Source organism: Muntiacus reevesi, chromosome 8 (assembly GCF_963930625.1).
Source record: "Muntiacus reevesi chromosome 8, mMunRee1.1, whole genome shotgun sequence".
Taxonomy (NCBI): domain Eukaryota; kingdom Metazoa; phylum Chordata; class Mammalia; order Artiodactyla; family Cervidae; genus Muntiacus; species Muntiacus reevesi.
This window is the reverse complement of record NC_089256.1, coordinates 18,864,654-18,882,347: the sequence shown is the minus strand read 5'-3', so window position 1 is coordinate 18,882,347 and position 17,694 is coordinate 18,864,654. Positions and strand designations below refer to the sequence as shown.

At 39.7% G+C, this 17,694-nt stretch overlaps 1 protein-coding gene across 3 annotated transcripts in view; it reads left to right on the top strand.

Annotated features, from left to right (window-relative positions):
• The window catches only part of ATP2C1 (ATPase secretory pathway Ca2+ transporting 1), a 152,524-nt gene that overhangs the window by 55,014 nt on the left and 79,816 nt on the right, over positions 1–17,694 (top strand). For all 3 annotated transcript variants that reach the window (XM_065942785.1, XM_065942786.1, XM_065942787.1), the window contains one exon: positions 17,438–17,548. In XM_065942785.1, the coding sequence (XP_065798857.1) occupies positions 17,438–17,548 (111 nt within the window). The remainder of the gene's footprint in view (positions 1–17,437; positions 17,549–17,694) is intronic.

Genomic DNA, 17,694 nt, shown 5'->3' with positions numbered 1-17,694 from the left:
GTATCTCCCCAAACTAGGGATAGAACTCAGGTCTCCTGCATTGCAGGCAGATTCTTTACTGACTGAGCCACCAGGGAAGCCCAGAAAGTTAGAAGTACTCAAATATCCACAGACTGGGCTTGCCCAGTGGTGCAGTGGGAAAGAGTCTGTCTGCCAGTGCAGGAGATGCAAGAGATGCGAGTTGATCCCTGGGTTGGGAAGATCCCCTGGAACAGGAAATGGCAGCCTACTCCAGTATTCTTGCCTGGAAAATTCCATGGACAGAGGAGCCTGGTGGGCTACAGTCTGTGGAGTTGCAAATAGTTGGATATTACTGAGCTACTGAGCACACACAAACACACCACAGACTAGGTGGCTTAAGAGAAATTCATTTTCTCACAGATCTTGAGACTGGAACTTGTTCGGTTCCAGTCTCTCTGGTGCGGCCCCCTGGTAACAGGTTTCAACATAAGAATTCTGGGGAGACAAATTTATTCACAACCTAAAAGTTGAGCCTTACATTTTATTTGATGAGACATTTTAGAACTTCAAGCCTGGGAGACAATTTGTCAGGTAACCCTGAGAGAACTGCTCTGAGAAGGTAAGGAGGGAAGAAACCAGGATATATAGGAGTTTTGCAACAAACAGCAGGTAGTCTGAATGTCCAAAGATTATTATTAATTGAAAAAAGGCAGATATCTCGAGGAATTTAGTGCTTTTCTTTGTAGGGGGAGATGCAAGAGTATGAACTCACTGAAATCGTTCCTCTGATATGCACCTCAGCTTTCTGGGGCCGGTATACTGTGTTTTCATATTCAGAGTTCCCTCAGGGCCCACCAGCTCACTTTGGCTGGTGGTGCAATCACTGATGACTGTGACATCCTTTGTTTACTGATACAGCAAGAAATATTCCCATTTCTCACAAACATCATATGCCTCTTGATGCGATGTTTTGAGGCAGATATAACGTTACATCTCTGGTGTTTCCCTTTCCCCAAAAATGCATCACTTATATCCAATTAGAAAAATCAAACAAACTGAAGTTATAGTTTGCAGAATATCCCTATATAGTACTCCCTGCTTGTACTTTTGCAAAGTGTCAAGGTCATGAGAGGCAAAAAGAGTGAGGAACTGTTCCAGATTTAAGGAGACTAAAGAGATACAATAGTTAAATGCAACTGTGATCTTGGATTGATGTTTTTTTGTTTTCCCTAAGTTTATTTATTGGAATCAAGATGGAACTAAGACCCACGCACTGTGACTGGTTGATATAACTCTTAAATATCTCTCAGTCTAAAAATGTTCCCTCTTTTCTTTCCCTTGTAATTTACAAAATCAAAATGTTTTTCCTGTTGCATTCCCCACAACCTGGAATTTGCTGAGTACATTTTTTTGAGGTAATTTAATGTGTTTCTTTATCTCCTGTATTTCTTGTAAATTGATGAGTAGATTAAGAGCACTGACTGTATGTTAGCACTTCAGGAGATTTTTAAAAAAGAACGATCCCTAGTACTCTCCCTTTCTGGAACCCATCATTCTTCTGGATTCTAATTTAATTGGTCTTGGGTTACTGGCTGCAGGAGTTTTCAAAAGCGCCCCAGGTGATTTTAACATAGAGTTGGGGTTGGGAATCTAGATTCTAGACTGTTACCACTGGTCAGGTGCAGGTTTAATTTTTTTGCCAAGAAGACTTCATAGAACCTGTATTCTTGATAAACACTTCACTTATTAATGAGACTTGTTTTCCTGGAGGTATTTGCCAGCTTCAGCTCTGCCCCATGCCAGCAGTCCTTGGAGAGCTTTAAGAGGGATGGACTGAGGTTGCCTTCTTGATGGCTGCTACATTTGACAATAAAATACAGCACCTGGCAATTGGAAACCTTACTCTCAACACTTTCAAAGGTGAAATACATGGACTTGCCTTGTCCTCTATTGTAGACTTAATTTGTGGATGATTACATAAACTTTCCTTCTGATCAGTTATCATTTTAGAGGCATAGTATGTCTTAGGGTAACACTGTTTTGTTGCTATGTAATTATCTGTTAAAGCAAAATGTCAGTGTTTTCTTTTTTCTAATAGTACTTCTGACGCTGGATTTCTTTTAAGATTGACTGGTTTCATCTCCTTGCTCTCCAGGGAACTCTCAAGAGTCTTGACCAGCATCACAGTTTGGAAGTATTAATTCTTTAGCGCTCAGCCTTCTTCACGGTCTAGTTCTCACATCCATACATGGCTACTGAAAAAACCATAGCTTTGACTATACGGACATTTGTCAGCAAAATGACGTCTCTGGTTTTTTTTTTTTTTTTTTTTTTTTTTTTTACGTCTCTGGTTTTTAAGCTGTCTAGGTTTGTCATAGCTTTTCTTCCAAGAAACAAGTGTCTTTTAATTTCATGGCTACAGTCACTGTCCACAGTGATTTGGGAGCCCAGGAAGATAAAATCTGTCACTATTACCACTTTTCCCCCATCTGTTTGCCATGAAATGATGGGACCAGATGCTATGATATTAGTTTTTTGAATGTTGAGTTTCAGGCCAGCTTCTTCACTCTCCTCTTTAATCTTCATCAAGAAGCTCTTTAGTTCCTCTTCGCTTTCTGCCATTAGAGTGGTATTATCTGCATATCTGAAGTTCCAGCTTCTGGTTCATCCAGCCTGGCATTTTGCATGATGTGCTGTGCAGAGAAGTTAAATAAACAGGGTGGCAGTACACAACCTTGACATACTCCTTTCCCAAGTTTGTCCCATGTCTGGTTCTAACTGTTGCATCTTGACCTGCATAGAGGTTTCTCGGGAGGTGGATAAGGTGGTCTGGTATTCCCATCTCTTTAAGCATTTTCCACAGTTTGTTGTGTTCCACACAACCAAAAGCTTTAGCGTAGTCAGTGAAGCTGAAGTAGATGTTTTTCTGGAATTCTCTAGCTTTTTCAATGATCCAGTGAATGTTGGCAATTTGATCTCTGATTCCTCTGCCTTTTCTAAATCCAGCTTGTACATCTGGAAGTTGTTACATACAAATTAAATTACCATTGCTGTGACCGTTAGTAGTGTTCATCTCTTATTGGGAGTACATCCTTGGCATGTCTTAGCCATTCTCTGCCATCCATTCTTCATGGCTTAACTCATGTGAAAGACACATTCTCTCTTAAAATGGTTTACTTTTGGATGGTTAAAATGGTTACATTTGGCTAAACTTTTGTGAACTTATTTGCATTTTATAGTTGTCAAAACTGAAGCATTATTAAGTGGCTCAAAAGTTGTTTTTAAGCTGAAATGTTTGCATATTAGCATCATAATAGTATGTAGTAGCTGCCAAACTATTCCATAGTGGTTGTACCTTTTAGCAGTTCACCAACAATGTATGAGGGCTCCAGTTTTTATGCATTCACTCCAGCATTTCTTATTGTCTGTCTTTTTAAGTGTAGCTATCCTAGTGGGTGTGATGTTACCTCATTGTGGTTCTGATATTTATTTGCCTCATGACTAATGATGTTGGTGTCCATACTAATGGACATCACCAGATGGTCAGCACTGAAATCAGATTGATTATAGTGTTTGCAGCCAAAGATGGAGAAACTCTATACAGTCAACAAAAACAAGACTGGGAGCTGACTGTGGCTCAGATCATGAACTCCTTATTGCCAAATTCAGACTTAAATTGAAGAAAGTGGGAAAAACCACTAGACCATTCAGGTATGAACTAAATCAAATCCCTTATGATTATACAGTAGAAGTAAGAAATAGATTTAAGGGACTAGATCTGATAGACAGAGTGCCTGAAGACCTATGAATGGAGGTTCGTCACATTGTACAGCAGACAGGGATCAAGACCATCCCCGAGAAAAAATAATGCAAAAACGAAAATGGTTGTCTGAGGAGGCTTTACAAATAGCTGTGAAGAGAAGAGATGTGAAAAGCAAAGGAGAAAAGGAAAGATATTCCCATTTGAATGCAGAGTTCCAAAGAATAGCGAGAAGAGATAAGAAAGCCTTCCTCAGCAATCAGTGCAAAGAAATAGAGGAAAACAACAGAATGGGAAAGACTAGAGATCTCTTTGAGAAAATTAGAGCTACCAAGGGAACATTTCATGCAAAGATGGGCTCAATAAATGACAGAAATGGTATGGACCTAACGGAAGCAGAAGATGTTAAGAAGAGGTGGCAAGAATACACAGAAGAACTGTACAAGAAAGATCTTCATGACCCAGATAATCATGATGGTGTGATCACTCACCTAGAGCCAGACATCGTAGAATGCAAAGTGAAGTGAGCCTTAGGAAGCATCATTATGAACAAAGCTAGTGGAGGTGATGAAATTCCAGTTGAGCTATTTCACATCCTAAAAGATGATGCTGTGAAAGTGCTACACTCAATATGTCAGCAAATTTGGAAAACTCAGCCGTGGCCACAGGACTGGAAAAGGTCAGTATTCATTCCAGTCCCAAAGAAAGGCAATGCCAAAGAATGCTCAAACTACCACACAATTGCATTCATCTCACACACTAGTAAAGTAATGCTCAAAATTCTCCAAACCAGGCTTCAGCAATACATGAACCGTGAACTTCCAGTTGTTCAAGCTTGTCTTAGAAAAGGCAGAGGAACCAGAGGTCAAATTGTCAACATCTGCTGGATCATTGAAAAAGCAAGAGTGTTCCAGAAAAACATCTATTTTTGCTTTATTGACTAGGCCAAAGCCTTTGACTGTGTGGATCACAATAAACTGTGGAAAATTCTCAAAGTGATGGGCATACCAAACCACCTGACCTGCTCTTGAGAAACCTGTATGCAGGTCAGGAAGCAACAGTTAGAACTGGACATGGAACAATGGATTGGTTCCAAATTGGGAAAGAAGTGCGTCAAGGCTGTATATTGTCACCCTGCTTATTTAACTTCTGTGCAGAGTACACCATGAGAAACGCTGACCTGGAAGAAGTACAAGCTGGAATCAAGATTGCCAGGAGAAATATCAATAACCTCAGATATGCAGATGACACCACCCTTACAGCAGAAAGTGAAGAAGAACTAAAGAGCCTCTTGATGAAAGTGAAAGAAGAGAGTGAAAAAGTCGGCTTAAAGCTCAACATTCAGAAAACTAAGATCATGGTATCTGGTCCCATCACTTCATAGTAAATAGATGGGGAAACAGTGGTAGACTTCATTTTTTGGGGCTCCAAAATCACTGCAGATGGTGATTACAGCCATGAAATGAAAAGACGCTTACTCCTTGGAAGGAAAGTTATGACCAACCTAGACAGCATATTAAAAAGCAGAGACATTATTTTGTCAACAAAGGTCCATCTAGTCAAGGCTCTGGTTTTTCTAGTAGTCATGTATGGATGTTAGAGTTGGACTATAAAGAAAGCTGAACACTAAAAAATTGATGCTTTTGAACTGTGGTGTTGGAGTAGACTCTTGAGAGTCCCTTGGACTGCAAGGAAATCCAACCAGTTCATCCTAAAGGAGATCAGTCCTGGGTGTTCATTGGAAGGACTGATATTGACGCTGAAACTCCAATACTTTGGCCACCTGATTCGAAGAGTTGACTCATTGGAAAAGACTCTGCTGCTGGGAAAGATTGAGAGCGGGAGAAGGGGACGACAGAGGATGAGATGGTTGGATGGCATCACTGACTCAGTGGACGTGGGTTTGAGTAAACTCCGGGAGTTGGTGATGGACAGGGAGGCCTGGCGTGTTGCAGTTCATGGGGTTGCAAAGAGTCAGACTCGACTGAGCCACTGAACTGAACTGTATGATGTTGAGGGAGCTCTCATGCTTATTGCTCATTTGTGTATCTTCTTTGTAGGAATATATGTTCAAATGTTTTACTCATTTTTAATTGGATTATTGGTCCTTTTATTAATGAATTGTAAGAGTTTATGTGTTGAGATATAAGCACCTTAACAGATGAATGACTTACAGTTATTTTTCCCCATTCTGTGAATTATCTTTTTAAGTAACTTTCTTGATGATGTCCTTTGCAGTACAAAACTTACAATTTTTGATGATCAGATTTTTTTTTGTTTCTTATACTTTTTGTGTTATGTCTAGGACATCATGATCAAGAAGATTTAAGATTTGTCTTCTAAGGGTTTTATAGTTTAAGCTCTTACAAAATGGTCTTTGATCAATTTGAGTTAATTTTTATATGTGGTGTGAGGAGGGGTGCAGCATTATTTAATTTTTTTGTATGGTTAGCCGGTTGTCCCAGCACCATTTGTTATAAAGAGTCTCTTACTGTTTAACAGGGTGAATAGTGCTACTATTTAGCATATAAGACAAACTGGAAATCTGGTTCATCATCATGGGGAGATCTGGTATTCCCATCTCTTGCAGAATTTTCCACAGTTTGTTGTAATCCACACAGTCAAAGGCTTTGGCCTAGTCAGTAAGGAGAAGTAGATGGTTTTCTGGAACTCTTTTGCTTTTTCTATGATCCAGCGGATGTTGGCAATTTGACCTTTGGTTTTTCTGCCTTTTCTAAATACAGCTTGAACATCCGGGAGTTCTTTGTTCACGTGCTGTTGAAGCTTCACTTGGAGAATTTTGAGCATTACTTTGCTAGCATGTGAAATGAGTGCAATTTTGCTGTAGTTTGAACATTCTTTGGCATTATCCTTCTTTGGAATTGGAATGAAAACTGACCTTTTCCAATCCTGTGGCCACTGCTGAGTTTTCCAAATTTGCTGACACATTGAGTGCTGCACTTTCACAACATCATCCTTTAGAATTTGAAATAGCTCAGCTGGAATTCCACCACCTCCACTAGCTTTGTTCATAGTGATGCTTCCTAAGGCCCACTTGACTTTGCACTCCAGGATGTCTGGCTCTAGGTGAGTGATCACACCATTGTGGTTATCTGATCATTAAGATCTTTTTGTATAGTTCTGTGTATTCTTGCCACTTTTTCTTAATATCCTCTTCTGTTAGGTCTATACGTTTCTTTCCTTTATTGTGCCTATCTTTGCATGAAATGTTTCCTTGGTATCTCTAGTTTTCTTGAAGAAATCTCTAGTCTTTCCCGTTCTATTGTTTCCTCTATTTGTTTGCACTGATCCTTGTGGAAGGCTTTCTTACCTCTCCTTGCAAGTCTTTTGAACTCTGACTTCAGATGGGTATATCTTTCCTTTTCTCCTTTGTCTTTAGCTTCTTTTCTTTTCTCAGCTATTTGTAAGTCCTCCTCAGACAGCCATTTTGCCTTTTTGTATTTCTTTTTCATGGGGATGGTCTTGATCACTGCCTCCTGTACAATACCACGAACCTCCATCCATAGGTCTTTAGGCACTCTGTCTGTCAAATCTGATCCCTTGAATCTATTTGTTGCTTCCACTGTATAATCATAGGGGATTTGATTTAGGTCATACCTGAATGGTCTAGTGGTTTCCCCCACTTTCTTCAATTTAAGTCTGAATTTGGCAATAAGGAGTTCATGATCTGAGCCACAGTTAGCTCTCAGTCTTGTTTTTGGTTACTGTATAGAGATTCTCCATCTTCGGCTGCAGAAAGTATCAATCTGATTTCATGCTAACCATATGGTGATGTCCATGTGTAGAGATGTCACTAAGGTAGGCTTAATGGTGAACTCCCAAGACGTTTTACGCCGAGGGGGACCATCCAGTGCCCCCCATCCCTGGGGTGAGCCCCTCCTGACCCACGCTTCCACAGAAGGCCGTCCAGCACTAGCAGGTAGTTTGGTTCCGTCTCCTGTGGGGTCACTGCTCCTCTCCTCTGGGTCTTGGTGCATGCACAATTTTGTTTTTCCTTCCAAGACTGGAGTCTCTTTTCCCCCAGTTCCCGGGTAGTCCTGTAATCAAATCCTGCTGACTCTCAAGACCAGTTTCGCTGGGAATTGCCAGTCCCTTTGTCAGATCTGCAGACTTGGAAGCCTGACATGGGGTTCAGAACCTTCAGAACAGTATGAGAACTTCTTTGGTATTATTGTTCTCTAGTCTTTGGGTCACCCATCCAGCAAGTATGGTATTTGATTTTATTGTGATTGTACTCCTCCCACTCACTGCGGCTTCTTCTTTGTCCTTGATGTGGAGTATCTTTTTTTGGTTGGTTCCAGTGTCCTCCTGTTGATAGTTGTCCAGTGGCTAGTCGGACTTCTGGTGCTCTTGCAGGAGGGGTGAGCTCATGTCCTTCTACTCTGTCACCTTGAATTGGAAGTCCAACTTGTTAGTTTGTTAATTGCTTTCATGTTTGGTTTCCACACAAATGGACAAAGTCTTCCTGACTGTTTCCTTATGCAGTTCTCTACTGTAATGAAAATGTTTTATTTTTACAACAAATTGTGATGGGTTAGAAAAAGTGAATATTGTACAATAATGTGGAACAAAAGAGACCGTGGGGCAAATGAAATGAACCACGACCAACCACACGAAAGGCCAGTCTTCATCCAAAGAAGGTGATGTTGTATGTGATGGGATTGGAAGGGAGTTCTCTATTATGAACTCCTTCTGGAAAACCAAAGGATTCATTCCAACAAGTACTGTTTCCAATTAGACCAACTGAAAACAGCTCTGAATGAAACATGTCTGAACTTAGTGAACAGAAAATGCATAATCTTCTGTCAGGATAGTGCAAAAGAGCATGTTTCTTTGATGGCCAGGAAAAAGTGCTAAATCTTGGCTGGGAGGTTCTGATTCATCCATGGTATTCACCAGATGTTGCACCTTCAGATTTCTGTTTACTTCAGTCTTTACAAAATTCTCTTAAAGGAAAAAATTTTAGTTCCATTTTCTCAAAAGATAAAAAGTTTTGGGAAGATGGAATTATGCAGTTGCCTGAAAAATGGCAGAGGGTTGTGGAACAAAGTGGTAAATACATGTACAATAAAGTTCTTGGTGAAAATGTGTCTTTTATTTTAAAACCGAAGGAACTTTTTGGCCAACCCAATGTGTTGTCTTGATTTCTTCAATCCAGATACTTCTCAGGAGAGTATTTTAATATATTCTGCCCACCCTAGCTGCCACTGTGCCTGCATCTTACCTGTGTTACTCTGTCTTCCTACTTATAACTGAATGAACCGTGTCTACCCCCTTATCCAAGGCTAGCCCTGCTCCATATTGGCCAGATTTCACCCCTGTCATTTAGTTCAGAATATCAGTTTATCAGCTCTCCTCTCTCTCTTTTTTGTTATCAGTTATCATTGTAATCAACATACAAACTTGATGTTACTTCTTCCGACTTAAAAAAAAAAACAACTCTTGATCCTCCATTTCATTCCATCTATAATCCCATTTCCCTGCTCCTCTTTTGCGTGAAGTGGGAAAGAATTGTTTACACTTGCTGTCTTTAACTTCTCTCTGCTATTTCCTCTGAGCCCACTCGTGTCTGATTTTTGGGCTCTATTATTCTCTGCATTGAAGCTCATCTCTTTGTCTTTTTGTCACCAAGTCCTGTCGTTCGTTTTCAGTTCTTATCTTTTCAGTAACATTTGGCCCAGTCCTTTACACTCTCCTTTGAATACTTCTCTTTTGGTTCTCCTCTTACTTCATTTCTGTCTTTTGGGAGGATTCCCTCGGATCAGCCTACGGACTGCTTTCTTTGTGCTCACGTGCATGTTTATTCTCAGATTTAATACCATTCGTATTCTTGTGACAGTACATGCTTGTTTCAGCCTGGACCTCTCCTGGATGCGTATATAGGTACCTTCTTCCCGAACGTTTCTACCTAGATGTCCAGTAGGTAGTTCCCTTGCTTCTTTCAGGTCTCTGCTCAAACATCACCTTACTGGAAGGCTCTTGCCCTACCGTGTCCCACCTCCCCTCATGTAAAGTGAAACAACTCCCCTGCTTATCCTTCTTTTCTTGTTCGCTAGAACATTTATTGTGTAACACATCATTCATGGTCTTTTGCTCCCTATCTGTATGTGGCTTCACGAGGCCAGAGTTCTTACCTCTTCAGTCACTTTTGTGTCGCTAGTACCGAGAATAGTAAGCATTGGTTATGTGTCAGGGATCTGCATTGAGGGAGTTGATGAATGCGGGCCTTCTTTAGGGCTTCGCTCTCGCAGTGCTCCCCCTTCCCCACATGCTCAGTTCTCTCTGTTCTTACCATCCCCTGCCTCAGGCAGCTTCTTGCCTCTCAGGTCCATGAGCGTCACTTCCTCAGCAGACCTCACCTGCCTTGGTTGTAGTTCCTTATGTTTCTGTAGTTCCTTATGTAGTCCTTAGCTATGGACTTCTTCACATGTGTGTGTTAATCACTCAGCCGTGTCTCACTCTTTGTGACCCCATGGACTATAGCCCACCAGGCTACTCCGTCTGTGGCTTCTCCAGGCAAGAATATTGGAGTGAGTGGCCATTCCCTTCTCTGGGGGTCTTCCTGACCCAGGGGTTGAACTCCCTGCATTGCGGGGAGACTCGTTACCATGTGAGTCACCAGGGAAGCCTTCTTTCTTGTTGTTTTTTGGTCAGTCAGTTATGTCCGACTGTCTGCGACCCCGTGCACTGCAATATACAGGCTTCCCTGTCCTTTGCTATCTACTGGAGTTTGTTCAAACTTATGTCCTCTGAGTTGGTGGTGCCAACCAACCATCTTATCCTCTGTTTCCTCTTTTTCCTGCCTTCAGTCTTGCCGTGCCTTAGGGTCTTTTCCAGTGAGTAAGCTCTTCCCATCAGGTGGCCAAAGTATTGGAGCTTCAGCTTCAGCATCAGTCCTTCCAGTGAATATTCAGAGTTGTTTTCCCTTAGGGTTGACTGGTTTGATCGCCTTGCTGTCCAGGGGACTCTGAAGAATCTTGTTCAGCATCACAGTTTGAAAGCATCAATTCTTTGGCCCTCAGCAGTCCTTATAGGTCCAACTCTCACATCCATACATGACTACTGGAAAAACCATAGCTTTAACTATATGGACATGTGTAGGCAAAGTGATGTCTCTGCTTTTTAATACACCATTTAGGTTTGTCATAGCTTTTCTTCCAAGGAGCAAGCATCTTTTAATTTTATGGCTACAGTCACCGTCTGCATTGATTTTGGAGCCAAAGAAAATAAACTGTCACTGTTTCCATTTTTTCCTCATCTATTTGCCATGAAGTGATAGGACCGGTTGCCATTATCTTAGTTTTTTGAATGTGGAGTTGTAAGCCTGCTTTTTTTCACTCTCTTCTTTCATCTTCATCAAGAGGTTCTTTAGTTCCTCTTCACTTCCTGCCATAACAGTGGTGTCATCTGCATATCTGAGCTTATTGATACTTATCCCAGCATTTTTTATTTCAGCTTGTTATTTATCCAGCCTGGCATTTCTCATTTCTCTGCATAAAAGTTAAATAAACAGGGTGACAGGATACAGCTTTGACGTACTCCTTGCCCAATTTTGAACCAGTCTTGTTCCATGTCTGATTCTAACTGTTGCTTCTTAACCTTGCATACAGGTTTCTCAGGGGGCAAATAAGGTTGTCTGTGTTTCCATCTCTTGAAGAATTTTCCACAGTTTGTTGTGATCCACAGTGTCAAAGACTTTAGCTTAGTCAGTGAAGCAGAAGTAGGTGTTTTTCAGGAATTCTTTTGCATTTTCTGTGCTTCAGTGCATGTTGGCAATTTGATCTCTTGTTCCTCTGCCTTTTCTAAATCCAGCTTGAACATTTGGAAGTTCACGGTTCACGTACTGTTGAAGCCTAGTTTGAAGGATTTTGATCCTTGCTAGCATATGAAATGAGTACAATTGTACAGTAAGTAGTCTGAAGATTCTTTGGCATTACCCTTCTTTGGGATTGGAATGAAAACTGACATTTTCCAGGGCTGTGGTCACTGCTGAGTTTTCCAAATTTCCTGGCATGTTGAGTGCAGCACTTTCATAGCATCGTCTTTTAGGATTTGAAACAGCTCAGCTGGAATTTCATCACGTCCACTAGCTTTGTTTGTAGTTGTGCTTCCTAAGGCCCACTTCACTTCACACTGCAGGATGTCTGGCTGTAGGTGAGTGATCACAGCGTTGTGGTTTTCCAGGTCTTTAAGACCTTTTTTGTACAGCTCTTTGAATTCATACCTCTTCTTAATCTCTTCTGCTTTTGTTAGGTACTTGCGTTTCTGTCCTTTCTTGTGTCCAGCTGTGCATGAAATGTTCCTTGGTATCTCCAGTTTTCTTCACGAGATCTTTAGTCCTTCCCATTCTGTTGTTTTCCTCTATTCCTTTGCATTGTTCACTTAAGAAGGCTTTCTTACCTCTCTTTGCTATTCTTTGGAACTCTGCATTCAGATGGGTGTATCTTTCCCTTTCTCCTTTGTTTTCTCCTTTGCTTTTTGCTTCTCTTTTCTCAACTATTTGTAAGGCTTCATCAGACAACTTTTGCATTCTTGCATTTCTTTTTCTTGGGAATGGTTTTGGTTACCACTTCCTGTACAATGTTATGAACCTCCGTCCATAGTTCTTCAGGCATTCTATCAGATATAATCCCTTGAATTTATTTGTCACTTCCACTGTATAATCATAGGGGATTTGATCTAGGTCATACCTGAATGGCCTAGTGGTTTTCCCTACTTTCTTCAATTCCAAGTCTGAATTTTCCAATAAGTCATGAGACTCAGTCATAAGACTGAGCCACAGTCAGCTCCTGGTCTTGTTTTTGCTGACTGTGTGGAGTTTCTCCATCTTTGTCTCCAAAGAATATAATCAATCTTTTTTCAGTGTTAACCATTTGGTGATGTCCATGAGTTGCCTCATGTCGTTGGAAGAGGACGTTTGCTGTGACCAGTGTGCTTTCTTGGCAAAACTCTGTTAACGTTTGCCTGTTCATTTTGCACTCTATGACCAAACTTGCCTGTTACTCTTGCCAGGTATCTCTTGACTTCCTACTTTTGCATTCCAGTCCCCTATGATGAAAAGGACATCTTTTTTTTTGGATGTTAGTTCTGGAAGGTCTTGTAGGTCTTCATAGAACAATTCAGTTTCAGCTTCTTTGGTGTTAGTGGTTGGGGCATAAACTTGGATTACTGTGATAGTGAATGTTTTGCCTTGGAAATGAACCAAAATCATTCTGTAATTTTTGAGATTGCACCCAAGTACTGCATTTTGGACTCTTGTTGACTATGAGGGCTATTCCATTTGTTCTAAGGGATTCTTGCCCACAGTAGTAGATATAATGATTATCTGAATTAAATTCACCCTTTCCCATCCAGTTTAGTTTAGCAATTCTAAAATGTTGATGTTCACTCTTGCTATCTTCTGTTTGACCGCTTCTGATTTACCTTGACCCGTGGACCTAACATTCCATGTTCCTATGCAGTATATATATATATATATATATATATATATATATATATATATATATATTTTTTTTTTTTTTTTTTTTACAGCATCAGACTTTACTTTCACCATCAGACACATCCACAGCTGGGTGTCGTTTCTGCTTTGGCTCAGCCTTAGTGACTATTTCAGTTTCTCTTCCTTTGTGCTATTCTTGTTAATGTCTGTCTCCCTCCAACTGTCCTCCCTCTCATTTTGCTCTTTGTTAAGTTCTAAGGGCTGAGCGCAGAGTCAGATTCTCAGTAAACACAGGTGTTTGTTGAAAGAGCAATGAACAAATGAAAATATTCTTTTTTTTTAATTGAAGGATAATTGCTTTACAGAATTTTGTTGTTTTCTGTCAAACCTCAACATGAATCAGCCATAGGTATACATATCCCCTCCCTTTTGAACCTCCCTCCCCTATCCCTCCCCATCCCACCCCTCTCAGTTGACACAAAGCCCCTGTTTGAGTTTGCTGAGCCGTACAGCAAATTCCCATCTGCTGTCTGTTTTACATATGCAGTATAAGTTTCCATGTTACTCTTTCCATACATCTCACCCTCTCCTCCCATCTCCCCATGTTCACAAGTCTATTCTCCATGTCTGTCTCTCCACTGCTGCCCTGCAAATAAATTCCTCAGTACCATTTTTCTAGATTCCATATATATGCATTAGGATACGATATTTATCTTTATCTTTCTGACTCACTTCACTCTGTATGATAGGTTCAACGTTCATTCACCCCATCAGAACTGACTCAGATGCATTCCTTTTTATGGCTGAATAATATTCCATTGTGCATATATGCCACAACTTCTCTATTCATTCATCTGTTGATGGACATCTAGGTTGCTTCCATGTTCTATCTATTGTAAATAATGCTGCACTGAACAGTGAGATACATCTGTCTTTTTCAATTTTGATTTCCTCAGGGTATATGCCTGGGAGTGGGATTGCTGGGTCATATGTTTTTTGTTTTATTTTTCCCATTTATTTTTATTAGTTGGATATAACTTTGCAATATTGTAGTGGTTTTTGCCATACATTGGCATGAATCAGCCATGGATTTTCATGTGTTCCCCATCCTGAACCCGCCTCCCACCGCCCTCCCCATCCCATCCCTCCAGGTCATCCCAGTGCACCAGCCCCGAGCACTTGTCTCATGCATCCAACCTGGACTGGCGATCTGTTTCACACTTGATAATATACATGTTTCAATGCTGTTCTCTCAGATCATCCCACCCTCACTTTCTCCCACAGAGTCCAAAAGTCTGTTCTGTACATCTGTGTCTCTTTTTCTGTCTTGCATATAGGGTTATCATTACCATCTTTTTAAATTCCATATATATGTGTTAGTATACTGTATTGGTGCTTATCTTTCTGGCTTACTTCACTCTGTATAATGGGCTCCAGTTTTATCCATCTCATTAGAACTGATTAAAATGTATTCTTTTTAACGGCTGAGTAATATTCCATTGTGTATATGTACCACAGCTTTCTTATCCATTCGTCTGCTGATGGGCATCTAGGTTGCTTCCATGTCCTGGCTATTATAAACAGTGCTGTGATGAACATTGGGGTGCACGTGTCTCTTTCAGATCTGGTTTCCTCGGTGTGTTTGCCCAGGAGTGGGATTGCTATATGTTGGTTTTATTCCTAGGTTTTTAAGGAATCTGCATACCGTCTTCCATAGTGGCTGTATCAATTGACATTCCCACCAACAGTGCAAGAGCGTTCCCTTTTCTCCACACTCTCTCCAGCATTTATTGTTTGTAGACTTTTTGATGATGGCCATTCTGACTGGTGTGAGATGATATCTCATTGTAGTTTTGATTTGCATTTCTCTCATAATGAGTGATGTTGAGTATGTTTTCATGTGTTTGTTAGTCATCTGTATGTCGTCTTTGGAGAAATGTCTGTTTAGTTCTTTTTCCCACGTTTTGATTGGGCTGTTTGTTTTCCTGGAATTGAGTTGTATGACCTGCTTTTATATTTTGGAAATTAATCCTTTGTCAGTTTTTTCATTTGCTATTCTCTCATATTCTGAGGGTTGTCTTTTCACCTTGCTTATAGTTTCCTTTGCTGTGCAAAAGCTTTTAAGTTTAATCAGGTTTGACTTGTTTAGTTTTTTTATTTCCATTGCTCTAGGACGTGGGTCATAGAGGATCTTGATTTGATAAAATAGTCCTATGATCTATATAACTAAAACCCATCAAAGTTGGTCAATGTCAATAACATTTGCTTAAAAAGATAATAGGATTAAAACTTAATGATCTCATAGTTTTAGGTTGACATGGAGCCTAGGAAGAATAAATACAGTTAGCATCACTGCCTTTCACCAAGAATTTTCTGTGCTGTGTCCCACCTATGTTGCGGAAACCAGTTCTTACGGTGAATGGGCATCCAGCTCTGCCACCATCCCTAGCATCGGGCACTCTTCAAGTTCTTCTAAGTCCTGATGTTGGTCTTCTGTAAAGACACCCTTTGGTTTTGGGTTGCCCTCTTCCTTTCTTATATTTAGAGAGTTATCTTATCGTTTGTTAAATGAAATAGTCTCACTTCCTTCTTTTGACCTCTTTTGGGCCCATATAATGCTCTTGAGGAATTTTATATAGTGTATTCCAACATAGACCCTATTTATGTATCAACTACCAAAGGATAACTTTTTAAAAAGTGTTTTTATGAGTATTGATATATTTAATAGAAGAACTGTTGCAAATCTAGCTTTGTTAACCTTAATGATTTGCTTCTTTACTGAGCTCATTATATTATTGAGAATGTAGATATAAATATTACTTTTGGGGAAAACAGCTATTTCAGTGCTTATTACTAGTTGGGTGAATGCTCCATAAATGGATGTAATCTTCAAACAACTTTAGGCACTATTTATCCTCACATATGAAGAAGCTGATATATATGAACTTTAGAAATAAAAGATTTTCTTAATCTCATTGTCACTGCAGGCAATGGAAACATATTTGATCCTTCTTAATTATTTCACAAGATAAAATAACCATGTTGAGAAAGGTAATCTGTTTTCAATTTCTTAAGAATTTTTGGTCACTAATATCTTATCATTAAAGGAAAAATTGTTATGCTTTTTTCTTTTAAAATACTTAAATATTTATCGCCTTTGTGATAGGTGGGATTAGAAAACATGCATATGATTGTCCCAGAACTTGGTTATTTACATTGCTATTGCTATTTACTAATTTTTGGAGTAAGTACAGCTTTTTTTTTTTTTAGTGAATAGAGATCTCTATAGTGATCCTTTATGATAATAGAAACTTAAATTATTATTCTTTGACCTTATATGTTGTCTTAAAATTGTTTTTAGGGGAATATTTTATGCTAAGTTTGTTGATTATCAAGATTGAGAACATTTCACCTGATAGCTTAAAGATTCGTGTCTCGGCATTGAGATGATCACTTCATTTTCAGTGTTGTTTAGATCAGTGGATGTGGGGCAGGCAGCTGAATTGTTTTCTTCTCTAAAGTCTCAGTGTGTAACTTTTAACTCTCTTTCACATACCTTGTCAAAACTGTCTACAAAGAAGTCTGGGTTGGGGATTTATTTCTAGAACTGTGTTAAAACACTTTCTGTAGATATTTGTTTATGAAGCTACATCAAGTAGGTGTCATGGTTACCATCATCTCTAAGATTCATTCTGCTTTTGTCCCTTCACTCCACCTGTGTGTCTTCGGCTTGTCTCATCTCTCTGCTTTCCATTTCCTCTAGTTTGGGAATGGATCTATAAGTCTCATGTTCTGTGATGGTGCTTTGGCAGAGTAGCCTGGTGTCCGGATAGTTAAGAAATGAGCTGATCAACAGTAGTAGTTAAAATGGAACAAGCTTAGCTGTTCCTTGTACCTCATGTTAAACATAATGAGTTTAGAGGATTATGACTCTGTAATGATTGGAATCTGCTAGATAGGACATCTGTCTTACTTTTTAATGATTAATTTGGTGTAGAAATAGCATCTTTTTTTGCAGTATGAAAATTATTTTGTTTTCTAGCCTTCACTGGTAGCTTATTTTCTGAAATGTGCTTTTTAGAGTAGCATGTTAGTATAAAATTATCTTAATAGGACTGGATACTCTATTAGTTTGAAAATATTTGTTTTCTAACTGTGATAAAAGTTTCTGGGAGCATTTGAATTTTCATTTATTCTGGACAGCATTAGAATTGTTTAGTATATGCAAACATTTTTCCTTTGGTTTTGTTTCCTAGGTTGCACGTTTTCAAAAAATTCCTAATGCTGAAAATGAGACAATGATTCCGGTATTGACATCAAAAAAAGCAAGTGAATTACCAGTCAGTGAAGTTGCAAGCATTCTCCAAGTAAGTTCTTGGTGGGGAGGAAGGGCGTGTATAGTAGAATGAGCCACTTAGCTAAGTGCTATCCAGTAGAATTTTCTGTTCTGCAGGTGAGCGTGGCTAGTGGTTCCCTGATAGGACGGTGCGACTCCGGATCCATAGAGTTGTTG